This window comes from Sinohyriopsis cumingii, chromosome 5 (assembly GCF_028554795.1).
Source record: "Sinohyriopsis cumingii isolate HCF-2022 chromosome 5, ASM2855479v2, whole genome shotgun sequence".
Taxonomy (NCBI): Eukaryota; Metazoa; Mollusca; class Bivalvia; order Unionida; family Unionidae; genus Sinohyriopsis; species Sinohyriopsis cumingii.
The window spans coordinates 23,053,656-23,069,890 of NC_142965.1; the positions used below are offsets into that span (position 1 = coordinate 23,053,656).

Here is a 16,235-nt window from a genome sequence, read left to right on the forward strand (position 1 = left end):
TGCTCCACACATGTGGAATGTATACTTTTAAAGTCAAGGTAGATTTTATTTGTTCATGTAGTATCATCTATAAAAAAAAAATACTCATGTGCAAATAATAGCTGTTTTAGGTAAATCATGAAGGTTTGTGGTGCGGACTGTTTAATATTTCTGAATTCCGAAGACTGGCTACAGCAAAGTCACTATAGTACAATTTCATTCCGTTGCTTAATTCCTCATAGTGTGGGACATGTACAATTAAATTTACTTCATGATTAACACGGCATTCTCTGTCAACATACCCCTTTGACATTCACATCCAAGGAGTATTAATGACGTAACTTAATTCATTTACTTGTTTCCTAGCTATACAGGACCGTGAGGTAAAGGCAAGAGAGCCAAAACTCTATCCCCAGGGTGAAAATTCCTTTCCATTGTATTTTTATAATACCTTCATTTCATTTTTGACTTAGTCTTAGGTGAGTGACCGACACAGGCTTCCATGATTCTGCTAAATGGTTCGTCAAATGAAGGAACAGGTTGCAGTTGAGCCTTAGGTATCTTCTGATTGGATTTTCCTACCATTCCTACCACGTGACAAATGTGACAAGATATACAGTATTTGCAAACATCACTTTAAAATTTTCGTCCAATAAAATGATTCAAGATCTTGTGCTAAATCTTATTTACCCCTAAATGAGCCACTAAAGGAGTTTCATGGGCTAAACTAAGAATTTAATGTCTATACGACTTAGGAACAACAATTTAATATCTCATCTCAATTCGTATCCATGACGAGCATCCAATTTTCGATTTCTACTCTATAAGGTTTGTAAAATTCAACAAATCATTTATTTCCCTCGTGTACAAAGTGAATATTCAAATATTACTTACAGTCTTAAATCTCAAATGCTCCAAAATGTTCTATCACCAGCCCCAAGGAATTAAAGTCTAATTGGATTCCGGCGATGTTCCAAAAAGCTTAAACTCTGAAAGTGTTGATATGCCTGTAGTGGCCTGTGACGAGATGTTCCAACAGACTTTTAATGAATCACAATAATATATTACAAGCTGTCCTTGTTTGATTTTGTTACAATTCCAAATTATTGAGCATGAGAATTAGTAATTTCTCAAGCAAAAACTATTTTAAACCCCTCTACTTGACCTAGGTCGTAATTACCATTTTCTGGAAATACTCTGTCACCTGATGGAATTTTCCATTGTAGAGCATTCTAGGTTGTCAACAAGACAAAATCTGCTACAAAAATTGCAATAAAGAATGTAGTAAAGTCCAAAATACAATTAAACATAATATATAATCATGGAGAGAAGACAAAACAACAACTAACAAACAATACAAATTAAATAGACATAACACAGGGATTATTACTAATGGGGTTCTCCATTATGTCCTTATCGGGCTTATTTCTAATGGGATCATCCACGAATCTAATGGGTAGAGAGAGAGAGAGAGAGAGAGAGAGAGAGAGAGATTAATCAATATCAGGGTGTGTATGAAACTTTCTTAAATAGACATCAAGCAGCTTTCTTATTTCCCCACCCCCAACCCATCAAACAAAAACAAAAATAGAATAAAGACATAATTATTTTCACATATACTGTGAACGCTGATTTATGCGATGTGCGTGAATCACTGCCAGCGACATTTGTTGATTTATAGTATATGCAAAAAAGATCTCCATTTACGAATTAGGATTCACGGAATTAATGTGTACATGACCCGACAATATTCTGCTAATTGAAGATATTAGATGCATGTGGAATCAAATTAGAATCGGTATCATAAATTTTACAAGATCATTAGGTTTGGCACATGATGTCATCCGTTAAGACAAACTCGTGTGCGTTATTGCTGGGGGAGGGGGAGAATGTTCAAATATTTCTTTTCCTGAGAAATTACAAAGAATTTGCAATTTTCTGTCGGTAAGGCCAGGGGTTTCAAACATAATCCTTATCAAACAGAGTAAAATGTTTCATGTCCATAGACTACATTTACACATTGCCGTGTGTTGTCGTGTACTACTTTTTGACAAAGCAAAATTATATTTTCCGAGCCACTGGGTTTAGATGTATTGACTTTTGACAGACTATTTCCCGTCGTGTGTTATGTCAGATTAAAGGTAACTATTACTTATCTCTTATGCCCTAATCCTGGCACTTATTGCATCAATAGAAAGGTGCTATAGCACTTGAACAAAACCGAGTTCCTGTTAGTGTATTTACATTTTTCTAAGTAAATGTTATTTCTTCCATTAGATATTTCCTTGATTGAATTCAGCAGATAAAATAACGTTTTACTATTTATTTACTTATTTTTCAAAGTATAAAACTAACTAGTCATGTCGTAAATTTCCCTGAAACGAATATAATATCAATAAATTCGATATACATAACTTGTACTCAAGAATAAGTATTCTTTGTTTATTGGCGGCCGACCCATTCATGGATAGTGTATATAATTATATAATACGGCTTAAAAAGAAAGAATTTCCTTCTATTTCGAAAGAAAAGTTACGATATCGTAGAGAAGAAAAAATGATTATTTATAATTGGATTTAAAAAATGCAGTGATTTGGTATGACTCTCAAAGTGACATGTGGCACGCGCTGACATTGGTCAATCGATTCGCACCACCCCTTGACCTCCTTTCCATCACCGGAAACTCGTGACAAGGCATGCACACAAGGAATCAACGTAACCCGTATCCACCGCCCAGCGGTCTCATTTAAATTACGCAATCTCTAATGCTTGCACAAAGCACTGTTTACCCTCGCCTTGAGGAATTCTTTCGTTTCCAAACATCCAACAACAAAAGATGCGCCAAGGAATCAAAAGGATTTTTCACAGTTATATCCGGTAATTTGGTTTTATTCTCCTTTCAATAAACCTGACACAAAAACCTTCCTGTTCCACACCCAGCTTCAAGTTACAACGGAGATAGGAAGTCATCAATGCCGGCTATGGGGTATTTTCAGTCTATAAAAATACGATCAAACAACTAGCTGCCTATATTGCATAACAGTAAACGATTATAAAATAGCCCGGAAACATAGCTGCGGAAGTATTATAGAAAATTAGATTATATGAGCGGGTGAGGTGGTGCCTTCTTCACGTGATTCGCAGTGTAAGGTACTATTCGTGCAAATTTCATTCTTGTAACAAAAAAAAAAAAAACCAAAAAAAAAAAAAAAAAAAACAGTTGGTTGTGATGACTACCTTGGAACAGGGTTGGAATTTAAATTCCTCAGCTTTCAGAATTAATATCTGCGGTATTTGGGGAAAGCTATTTTGTGCTAACAAAGTTCGTTTTAATTGTATACTTACATGTGTTATTTTAAATGAATCACCTTTTTCGTATACAACCAAACAAAATATCTATTGGACTGAGCCGGGCCGGTATGCATGGGCCAGCTTTCAGTTTATGCAATGATAATAAGTCATGTGACGACTGCGATGGGCCGGTAATGCATGGGTGAGCGTTTGGTGTATGCAATGATAAAAAGTCCTGTGACGATTTACATCAACTCAAGCAGCATAAATGTCCAACAAAATTCGGGGGGGGGGGGGGCTTCAATTATAAATATATTTCTTGGCAAGATAACATCTGAAGTGGTTCAAAGAACTAAACAAATACTGTGATGAAAAAATGTATGCCGAGATACTTTCTAACTTCCTTATGAAGCTAACAAATGCCATGGATATTTGGTATTTCCATTACATCCATTGTCTATGGAAAGATGCATACAATGTCCACCCCCACCCGCCATTCCTGCCGAAATTAATGAACATTCAGGGCTCTTTGACGCCATGCAGGCTAAACGAAAAACTTTTTACATATGGAAAGCCAACATGTCCTATCCATTCACCTCTTCCTTTCAACCATGGGGGGGGGAGGGGGCAACCGGGGATATTTCACCCGGGGCCCTGGCCCATAAGGGGGCTTGGGCCGAACAACACTTTAATTTTATGAAAGAAAACTTTTGTTTGAAAACTAGGAGAGACACGAGTATTTCTTACCCCAGGGCCCGTGATCGCTCTCTACGGCCCTGCTTACAAGAAATGTGTATTCAGTTAATAATACCTTACAAACCCTTCTAATGGTTGTCGTCAATGTCATGGAGGAGTTTGTGCAAACACTTGGCTAGATCAAACCGTCGGGAAAATAGTTGGCTAGAAGAAACCGTCGGGAAAATAGAGTTTGCTCGAACGCAAAAGGAATTATTGATTAGATGGATTTCATTAAGGAGATCAAAGCATGATAACCTAAACATCCCAGATCCGGCGGAAAATCGGAAATGCTCATAGCAAATAATAGGATGAACGTTGCAATGATAAACCGCGAGGACCGGACTACACGAGGTATTCACGAGTCTAGAAGTAGCAGCAGTAGACCTAGTAACTAACAAAGACAGGTTCATCCATAGGTAAAATAATTAATAAATAAAGAAACTCTGTTTATGTTGATAGCGTGCCTTTTAAATGAACCAACATATATTCAATAATGGATAAGTTTATTTTCCGTTAGAAAGAAGTTTTTGAGTCAATGCGTACACCCAACCAATTCAGTTCACACAGACCGTAAAATGACTATTTTTTTCAGGTAATATTCGCAAACAAACTATATATATATATATATATATATATATATATATATATATATATATATATATATATATACACACACACACATACACACACACACATATATATATATATATATATGTCTCTCTCTCTCTCTCTCTCTCTCTCTCTCTCTCTCTCTCTCTCTATATATATATATATATATATATATATATATATATATATATATATATATATATATATATATATATATATATATATATATATGTATGTATGTATAATCAGTGCAGGGTATATTTAAGAATCGATTTATTAAAAAGAACAGACTGATATAATGGGCAGCTCTTTTCTCAACAACAAAAATGTTCCCACTGTCAATTTTCGGACCGGTTTAACTTCTATTTTACATGCTGGACCACGGAGGTAATTTTGCTCTAACAGAGCTAAAATTAAAATAATTTAAGTGTTCAGCATCCTGTTGCATACAAGGTATATCTACGGATAGATTTCTGCCAATAAAATAAGATTCAATATTGCGTCAATTATTATTAGCCAATCAGCGGGCTTCACTCTTTAGAGCTTCAGAATCATTATTAGGATTTGCCCTTTAATACTCATTATAGCAGTGATTCTCAAACTGTGTGCTGCGGCACACTAGTGTGCTGCGAGAGATTTGCAGGTGTGCCGTATGAGTTTTTAAAAAATATTTAAAATTGCTAGCGTTTTGAAACCTTTAACATATCGAAAACTTAAATGGTAAATCAATGTCGCAAAAGTTAAAAAGTAACATATATAAGTTCTGAACCAAGTTATTGAAGTTGTAAACTCCATCAAATCTCGACCGCTTCAATCTCGACTTTTCTCAACTATGTGAAGTGATGGATTCAGACTACAAATGCTCTTCATGACGAAATCTGGTGGCTGAAGGTTCAGTTTCTCTCCGATTTATTCGACAAATTAAGTTCGCTGAATTTAAGCCTTCAAGGACCATCGGAAAACATCACTGCAACATCAAAACTGAAGTCATTTGATGAAAAGTTGTCGCTGTGGCAAAATATGGGCTCGAAGGGAGTCTTCGACTGCCTTCCTACTGTCAACGAATCTCATTCAAACAAGAAAATTATCCCCGAAATTCTGGACACACTGAGAGACATAAAATCGGCACTGTAGCATTACTTCCCATCACATGCAAGCGATTGATATGGATGGGTGATCAATCCATTCGGCAACAACGAAACTACAAATCTTACAACCGAAGAAGAACAACTCACTGATTAAAAAAAAATATAAATTTTTTCAGTCAATATTTCTCGAAAAGAGCCTGGATGAGTTTTGGATCTCAATCAAGAAGTCATATCCTGCAATCAGTTCAAAAGCAATCAAAATAATCCTGCCATTTGTGTCTTCGTGGTTTTGTGAGTTTGCATTTTCAGCATTGACTGAAATCAAATCGAAAAAGAGAGAGAGACTTCTTAAAATCAACGATGAAATGCGCGCTTGTTTGTCGACTTTGTAGCCTCGCTTCAATCTGAATTGCTCTCGAAAGTAGGCACATCCTTCACATTACATTTAAAATTAAATATATATGTAAAAATAAATAAGTTCTTCACCACAAAAATTGTTAAATTTTTCAGGTGTGCCGTGAAATTTGTTAGATCATTTTGGTGCGCCGCAAGACAAAAAAGTTTCAGAAACACTGCATTATAGAGTACACGAACTGATTTGTCTATACGACACACCTCCGTTTGTTTTCAAAACTACATCTCAACCTAATCAGTCCTTTCAGTAATTCCTAGACAGCAGATGGGTAGATGCCCACGTTACACAAGTGTGCAGGAAAGGTAAAACAAACATCTGTCAATGTTCTTAACGTCATCTGTTAGCAAAGTCCTCCAAAGTATCATCTACACCGGTGTTACGAAACATTTTAGAGAAAAACAGAAGATCTTGTGACACATCGATGCTGTAAAACTTATTTAAAGATACTGTAAAAGCCATGAAAAGATTGTAAAAAAAAATAATTCCAATCGGATAATAAGAAAAGAGAGGGCCGCAAATAGCTCTACAAACAGAGGCCTCAAATAGACCTACAGTCAGAGACCTGAAAAAGCCTTACAAACAGAGGCCGCAAATAGCCCTACGAACAGAGGCCTCAAATAGCCCTACAGTCAGAGACCTGAAAAAGCCTTACAAACAGAGGCCGCAAATAGCCCTACGAACAGAGGCCTCAAATAGCCCTACAGTCAGAGACCTGAAAAAGCCTTACAAACAGAGGCCGCAAATAGCCCTACGAACAGAGGCCTCAAATAGCCCTACAGTCAGAGACCTGAAAAAGCCTTACAAACAGAGGCCGCAAATAGCCCTACGAACAGAGGCCTCAAATAGCCCTACAGTCAGAGACCTGAAAAAGCCTTACAAACAGAGGCCGCAAATAGCTCTACAAACAGAGGCCTCAAATAGCCCTACAGTCAGAGACCTGAAAAAGCCTTACAAACAGAGGCCGCAAATAGCTCTACAAACAGAGGCCTCAAATAGCCCTACAGTCAGAGACCTGAAAAAGCCTTACAAACAGAGGCCGCAAATAGCCCTACGAACAGAGGCCTAGTAGTGTCATCTTGCTTGATTCTGCAAAGGTTTTGAAAAGAAAAACACCAACGTTTCTCTGAAGACAAAATCAAATTCAAGAATTTCTACAATTGGATGAAATCTTCAGATCTGTATTTAAAAAGTATAAACTTTTGTTCTTAGATACAATTCGCAAACTCCCATTCTTGATGTCTAGGTAATGTTCGGGTACATTTTATCGTCATAGATAAATAATGAAGATCTACACTAAACCTCTTTTTACTTGAAGAATTTCATGAAATCTGAGCCTAGTTCTGGTCCTGAATTTAGTGTATAAATCAAAGCAAGGTTGCGACAGATCACCTAGACAAACAAAAAATAAATAACATCTCTATTACGATCTATGGACTAGCATGTTTCTTAATCGTAGATTCTGAAATAAGAACCGTACAAATTATTTTAAGTTACAGTTTGCACAATAATGCAGAAATTTTCTTTGTTGACTGAAATGGAAATAATTGATTAGTTATGTTATTGTTCCTAATGTTAACATTTCCTCGTCGTCTGAGAGAAAAATACATTAAGGCAATAACAAACTTTGATCTGGTCACATTCAATACATAAAATAAGGAATTGACTTTCTCAATCGTCATTAGCAAATACCAAAAAAGAGTTCAGCGACCCTCATTCTGTTATATTTTATTTAAAAAAATAATATTTTCGTCAAAACGTTCCATACGAGTAAAAAAAGCATACAAAAATATGATGAAAAAAATTCACTCCACAAAAGATGCTTGTTAATGTAAAGCAGGTACGGATTTGATAAGAAGCGAATTAGGAGACGATTGCGCACAAGATAATCTTGCTATGTTTTGTCTGTGCTTTTATCCAGGAACGTGTTTGAAATGGATCCCCGTACTGACACATGTTTGTGGTAAGTGTGTGACAAAGGTGTAGCCAAGGTCTACAGCTGGTTCAGCGTTCCCCTGGAACGTTGGAATAAATAGATATCAAGGTAGCAGACTAAATGGTACAGCGGACTTCCTTTCTTAACTGTAGTTTATGCACACAGACAAGATGACGGACACGAGATCTCAATCTTTGTTTATATTCCACCAGTCTTTGCTTATGAACAAAACCATGGTTCATAACTGGCTTCTTCTTGATTGCTGGCGATAACAGCTACGAGCAAACCAGACATAAAGCAAAATAAATAATTTCCATTTTCAAATCTTTATTTTCTTTTTCTGCTATAAAATGAAATACTTGATTAGCTGTATTCGATTAAATAATGGCGGCAAAATTTATTGGCTACATGTCCTGTCTATACAACTTGCCACGTTTCACTACCTAAGCCAATGATTATTTCAATTTATGGGGACCTGAGATTTTCTCTCAAGATCGAATATTTTTGACCGCAATATAAATTGTTTTTCAAATAATATAAAATGATAGATATAATAGGATCTTTCTGCTCTGAATCAGAGAAAGAATATTTTTTCAATTGTTATGAGAGCTGTAAGTTTGTTGTTGTTTAAATAAGTATTCCAGCCCTTTCCCAGAAAATTAAATCATCAGTCCCTATGGTAGGGATTTGTTACACATTATTATGAACAATGACATTCACTAAATTACATTAATCAAGCTCGCATTACCAGACTGACCAGCGATAAATTGAAACACAGCACTGAATGTACACCAACATGGTTGGGATTGACAGACTGACCAACGATAAATTAAAACACAGCACTGAATGTACAACAGCATGATTGAGATGGAACTTCTCATGGTTTTAGAATGCATTTAATTTGCTTACATGTTGTTTCACTGTCCCCTGAAGAACCATACTAAAATAATCAAAACCACTACGTGCCGAATGTTTACTTGTTTATTTTATTTATAGACAAAATACACGTTCATAGATGTACATCAACAAACAGCGGACCTATATACCACGTTATACATCAACAAACAGCGGACCTATATACCATGACATGAGCTGATAAAGACATGATAACTGTTTCAAAGTCAGAGTGAATGAAAAAAATAAACCTGAAATAAGTGAAAGTAACTTGGTAGGCAACTCTCTCTCTCTCTCTCTCTCTCTCTCTCTCGTGGAGGTTGTACGTATGAAGAATAAAGTACAAGGAAATTTTACAAACTGGAATAGTCTGACGGATCATTATGGAAATAATGCGACTGTGTTTTACCATCTAATACAGATAATAATAATAATAATAATAATAATAATAATAATAATAATAATAATGAGGACTTTGTATAGCGCCTAATTTTTAGAAGCTCTAAGCGCTTTCCAACATTAGATAACACCTATAAGATAAAAAAACATACATGATATGATTACAAAAACAAACACCATGAAATTAGAAAACATAAAAAACATGCTGAGAATATTTAAGGTAGGAAACATTATTAGGTCTTTAAGTTTGTTCTTGCAGTCGAAATAAGTGAGTTTTGAGAACACTCTTGAATGTGATCACTGTGTCTTTGTGTCTAAGTTCAGTGGGCAATTCAGATAAAGACGATAAAATAAAATGTGCATATGCCAGGTTCAAAGACCCGTGTGTGTGTGTGTGTGTGTGTGTGTGTGTGTGTGTGTGTATATATATATATATATATATATATATATATATATATATATATATATATATATAATTTATGAATAATTAGAGATAAACAGTTTTATTATTATTTTTTTATGTATAATGCAGTTTTAAAAAATATATAAATTTTAAAAAATATATTATATATTGATATATTATTGACGAATGTTCAATATTTCATCAGGACTCAATTTATAGAATAAAAAATTATAGTGTGCATAGTACTTATTAATATATTATATATGAGCTCACGTCTGGTATCTATATATCTAGAATGAATTTAGTTCGCTACTTTGGATATATATATATATATATATATATATATATATATATATATATATATATATATATATATATATATATATATATATAGTGCCTGCATTCCATCGATAATATAATAAATTAAATCAAAAATATCGAATTCAATTCACTGTGGACATAGAGGTGCATGACGTCAGCTGCAATTGGGCGTCGTGGTCCTTGCTTCTCTTCAAATATCTTTAGATTGAAGGACTAGTTAAATCGTTAACGTTACATTTTAGAACCCATTTTCAATACGGCACCATATATCCTGTACTGTGCTAATGTACCATAAACCCGACATACATACATACATACATACATACATACATACATACATACATACATACATAAATACATACATACATACATAGTGTATGTCCAGGGAAAATTATGAACAACGATGCGTAATAAGTCCCTCCTAATATATAGTGTTTTATTGGCCTCATGTTATTTCAGAAAGCCAGGTGGACACTGACCCTAAATTAGCACTCTCTATCTTTTAAACGAATCAAATGCAACGCAGTTTCGGGCACTCTTCGTACTTCTTTCACTAAACCTTCAGATTTGAAGTAATAAAACGACACCCTGATTATATCCTAGGGGGAGAAATTCTCAAGCGACACTCCGATTATAGCATAGGTGGTGCAATTCTCAAATGACACACAGATTATATGCTAGGTGGAGAAATTCTCAAATTTAGTTGGTCTCTCACAGTGATTAGATATGCAATGGTCTTGAAGGAGATTAAAACGATTTAGAGGAATTTATGACTCTCTTTACCACAATGCATCTGAAAAATTCTGCATATCATCGACAAATCTTTTGTTTGCCATTTCCATCACGTCCTACTCTGGAAAGTTAAATATTGCGCAGGCTTTAAATCCTCAGAAGAGGATATAGTCGAGTCTGCTTTAAAAAAACTTGGACGATACAAAATGGTCATAATTGCGCAGCAATCGGAAATAGAGTCAGTCCTTTACATCAGACACGTCATGGTGAGATTTAGTTTCATACACGAGTTTAAAAGAAGATCTCGCGTGTCATGGACAGTGCCGGATTAAACCCTGTGGAGGCCCTTAGGCAGTCAAAATCTTGCCTCCCCCACAATGCAAATTATCTCCTAATACGTTTTATCAATATTATTTTGATCCGTTGTCGCGGGGCCCTTTGGCCGGTGCCTATTCTGCCTATCTGGTAATCCGGCACTGATCATGGATGACTTTCAAGTTCTGTAAACATTTTGATTAAATTTGTTATCGTAGAAGCAAACTCCTTCCAGGAGAAACCTTGATATAAAGCAATAGGAGCAAGTAGCAAACTACTATTAAATTGTCTGTTTGTGTGTCATGTATACCTAAGTTTCATCGGTAGAAAAAATATTAGAATACAGATTTCCATATTGTTTGCTCAGACTCCACATCGATTTTGCATTATACTCTTTTAATTAATCCATATTAATCAATCATGGTTCCAAAACGCAATTTATTGTTCCAGCAATACACGTAGTTATTGTTGCATTGTACTATTTTAGTCTTTCTTACATCGTTCGTGTTGTATGCATGTTACTATGAATAGCTACACTGTATACTGTAGTTCTGTTACACCACACCACACACCACCCCCGTTTTGCATGCAATTACTCTTTACATTTATAGCCGTGGTTACCCCGTTCGTTCTGTATGCAATAAATATATACACTGTACTGTCATAGTCGTGTTTATCCTGTTCGTTCTGTATGCAATAAATATATACACTGTACTGTCATAGTCGTGTTTATCCTGTTCGTTCTGTTTGCAATAAATATATACACTGTACTGTCATAGTCGTGTTTACTCCGTTCTTTCAGCATGCAATTAACTATGAATAATTTAAAATTTAATCTCACCATTCAAACTGTTACAAATGTTGAAATATGACCGTATATCAAGTAATTTAAAATGGGGATTGTTGACAGTATATATCTATTGCAATTTAAAATCGGCATTATTGATAGCATACATCGATTGTCCGACAATTTAAAATCGTTATTATTGATAATGTACATCGATTGCCCGACAATTTAAAATCGGTATTATTGATAATGTACATCGATTGCCCGACAATTTAAAATCGGTATTATTGATGATGTATATCGATTGCCCGACAATTTAAAATCGGTATTATTGATAATGTATATCGATTGCCCGACAATTTAAAATCGGTATTATTGATAATGTACATCGATTGCCCGACAATTTAAAATCGGTATTATTGATAATGTACATCGATTGCCGGATAGTAGATGCCGCCTACTGATTAAGGAGGCATTTATTTTTCTCACTATAAAATTAACGTTCCTAATTTCAGGCTAATCTCTTTTAGACTGATATTAATTATAATTATTTACAGAAAAATCTTTAGGAAAATTGGTCAGAAAGGTAGCAAGTTTTACAATTTGGGTTAATGATAAAACATACGGAAAATCACCTAATGTTTTGACCATCATGTATGAAAGCTCCGATAAAATGCCGTTCTAGTTGAAATCATGTAACAATTCACAATTCAACTGTTTCCTTTTGTATTGGCCAAGCACAAAGGTGCATCATGTTTACAAATTTGAAAACTAAAATAAAAATTGAAGATTTTCGTTACAACGAATAGCCCAACATCCCTTATTCTCTCAGGATGTTTGTAACACGGTTGCCTGTGAAACCATCCACCGAATTATTAACTAGTGGCATCTAATATAGTTTAAATTGTACAGATGTATATAAACAAAACGTACAGATATGTGTAACAAACTTGTACAGATGTGTATCAAAAACCATGTACAGTTGTGTATCAAAAACATGTTCAGATGTGATTCAAAAAACATGTACAGATGTGTATCAAACTTGTACAGATGTATCAAAACAGTTATACGTTTTCACTGTTGCCATGTGTTTCCTTTAATGGAAAAACATGAACCACAAGTGAAACGACTTGTACGGCTACAGTTCAGTTGTATCATATGGTAATAGTCGATTGAAAGTTCGCATTTGCAAAGTATATTTATTGAAAGTATATTTACGTTATGGTAACTAATATCAGACATTTATAAATATACATTCCTTTCACCGGCTCAATGACATTTCGAGCTTAATGGACCGTACTCGACCACCTTGTCGGTATTCGAGCCATGTGCTGGGAACATAGTCATAACAAGCCATCAAGGGAATGCGAATCATTTCATCATTGCCCAATATGTTTGCCAAAAATCCCGTAAATTCGAAACAGACGGGAAAGCATGTTCCGGCAATTTTACGATCAATGATTAAAGCCTGGTTTGTCTTAATCAAGCCTGGGAATTAGGAATGTCACTGCAATCAATTGTGGTGGAGAAAGAGAATTTCAAACGCTGCATGTTTTGTGTTTGCTTTCGTGGAAGCAACATGTAAGATCGATCGAGATGATAAATTCGTCACCAGTGTTCAGAGCTGTGAGTATTTCATATCCTATAACTGTACCATTGTTTTTCCGCCTCTCACACGTGTCCCAAACTTAAACCGATAAAAGAGCTATATTTGAAATCAGTGACGTAAATAAAGCTTTTGCGAATCAGTAGAAATATTGCATATAGCTATCTAACTAAGGTGTTGTCGACCTTTTGTGAGGCTGAGTTGATACCGCTCGATTTCCATACAACCATTACTGAAAGCTGCTGAGTATGTGTGACATTACAATCATTGCAGAAACTGAATAGATTCCTGGGCTTTCATGTGTTGATATTGACAGGCATGGAAAATAGAGGCAATTAACAATCTGCCAAATTGATTGAGACCTGTCACTTATGATTGGAGTGCCAGCACAAATAAGCATACAACAAGCTTTTTAGAGTGGTCAATTTAAGCATTTGTTTCCAGAGCATGTGCAGACATTTAGAATAGACGGACTATGTCATCACTTTGCTCCTGACGGATACACAGCAAACATTTAGGAACATCAAAAACACCATTTGACTGCTCAATTTCGACGGTTAGCCTGTGCTGATGATACGCGCAATCTATCGGCGCTTTCAAAAGCTAATTATTCGTGTCGAGATATACGGAAAGTAGTTTTGGAACTTTGACAGCCTCGTGTTGGCACTTTGCGGAAAATAAACATAGAAATATTGGTGTGGTACGAAGGCTCATGTACAGTGTATACAATATTCCTAATTTACGGGCCGAGTTCAGGTTGTGTTTCCAGTCGTAAGATAACAGGCGGATAATCGCGGAATATTAGGCGGCATTCGACTCAACACAAGTGCCCTATTCACACATAGAACCAAGGGCGGATTCTGAGGTATGCAGTGCTGTAGGAAACAAAATGCTCACATTTGTCAGTTCTTCATTTTTTGTTCGAAAATATAACTGATTGGCAGTGAAGTGGGAATTTCTGTGTTCTGTATTTTCCGGTGCATGATGTTCAAGCGTCATACTATACCAGCTTGCGGATTTAAGAACAAACGTTTCAGGTAAGTAGTCTATAGTACTTCACGCGCCGGATGCTGAGAGAGAGAGAGAGAGAGAGAGTATTCCATGTACATATTCTCGTGCTAAAAAACCGACGTATTCTTATGACCGGTAGAAATATTATTTTGCTACTGGCTTTGATTTTGAATGCAATTTTCTAACTGATTACTGGCGTTGAACCAGTCCTTGTCAAGATCCGAGTTTATTTTATAGTAAACGTGCTATCAAAGATTCATGTCAACGTTTAATGACTGCGCTGTCACTTTTGTTCTTGTCATTTATACAACTAGAAAGTACGTCCACTGTAAATTCATGAATGAAAATCGTGATTTTTTTAAAAGGAATCTTTGATGACAAAAACTGTTTTGTTTTCTTTCTTATCTTCTATGTAAGGCATCAATGAATGGAAAACGTTGTAAGTATTTTCGTTTTATGTAAGGCATCAATGAATGGGAAATGTTATACGTATTTTCGTTTTATGTAAGGCATCAATGAATGGGAAATGTTACACGTATTTTCATTTTATGGTTTTATAGAAATTGCGCGGAGGAGCATGCTAAGCACGGTATTCCACTAGTCCTTTTGGGATCTTCATTTTTAAAAAATAAAACAAAACGTTTTAGACCGTGTTATAACTTCCTTTAAAATACACTCTCTTAAAGATAGTAAAATAGATTCAATAGTACAGTGTACTCTAAATTCTCTGAGAATAATGTTTCAATTTAAGGTACCATGTACTCATAATGTTTTGTAAATAATGTTTCAATATGACAAGTGTTAATTGAATCAACAAATTGTTTATTGACAATAGAAATGGTAAAGCATGTCTGTGCTTTGTTCATGCATCAATGAGAACTGCATCTTTATCTGCAGTTACTTGCACATTGAAACATTGAAATGTTATGTCATTTCTTTCCCATGTCAGTCTGCTCAATATATTGATCCACGCTTTCAATCAACTTACTATATTCATTCTTGATGTCAGTCTACTCAGTATATTATTCTTTGCTGTCAGTATTCATCCTTGCTGTCAATCAACTCAATATATTAATCTTTGCTGTCAATCAACTCAATATATTCATCCTTGCCGTCAATCAACTCAGTATATTAATATTTGCTGTCAGTATTCATCCTTTCCGTCAATCAACTCAATATATTAATCCTTGCTGTCAATCAACTCAGTATATTCATCTTTGCTGTCAATCAACTCAATATATTCATTCTTGCTGTCAATCAACTCATTATATTCATTCTTACTGTCAATCAACTCAATACATTCATCCTTGCTGTCAATCAACTCAATATATTTATTCTTGCTGTCAATCAACTCAATATATTCATTCTTGCTGTCAATCAACTCAGTATATTCATCCTTGCCGTCAATCAACTCAATATATTAATATTTGCTGTCAGTATTCATCCTTGCCGTCAATCAACTCAATATATTAATCCTTGCTGTCAATCAACTCAATATATTCATTCTTGCTGTCAATCAACTCATTATATTCATTCTTACTGTCAATCAACTCAATACATTGATCCTTGCTGTCAATCAACTCAATATATTTATTCTTGCTGTCAATCAACTCAATACATTCATCCTTGCTGTCAATCAACTCAGTACATTCATCCTTTCTGTCAATCAACTCAATGTATTCATCCTTTAATTCTTTAATATTATAAAGATCTT

General features: G+C 35.1%; 1 protein-coding gene across 1 annotated transcript in view; it reads left to right on the plus strand.

The window, feature by feature from the left end:
* Nucleotides 1-13,614: 13,614 nt before the first annotated feature.
* Nucleotides 13,615-16,235, plus strand: part of LOC149798778 (tyrosine-protein kinase Fyn-like) — a 193,810-nt gene continuing 191,189 nt past the window's right edge. The window contains exon 1 of the mRNA XM_089957649.1: nucleotides 13,615-14,547. Coding sequence (XP_089813775.1) covers nucleotides 14,492-14,547 — 56 coding nt within the window. The 5' untranslated portion in view covers nucleotides 13,615-14,491. The remainder of the gene's footprint in view (nucleotides 14,548-16,235) is intronic.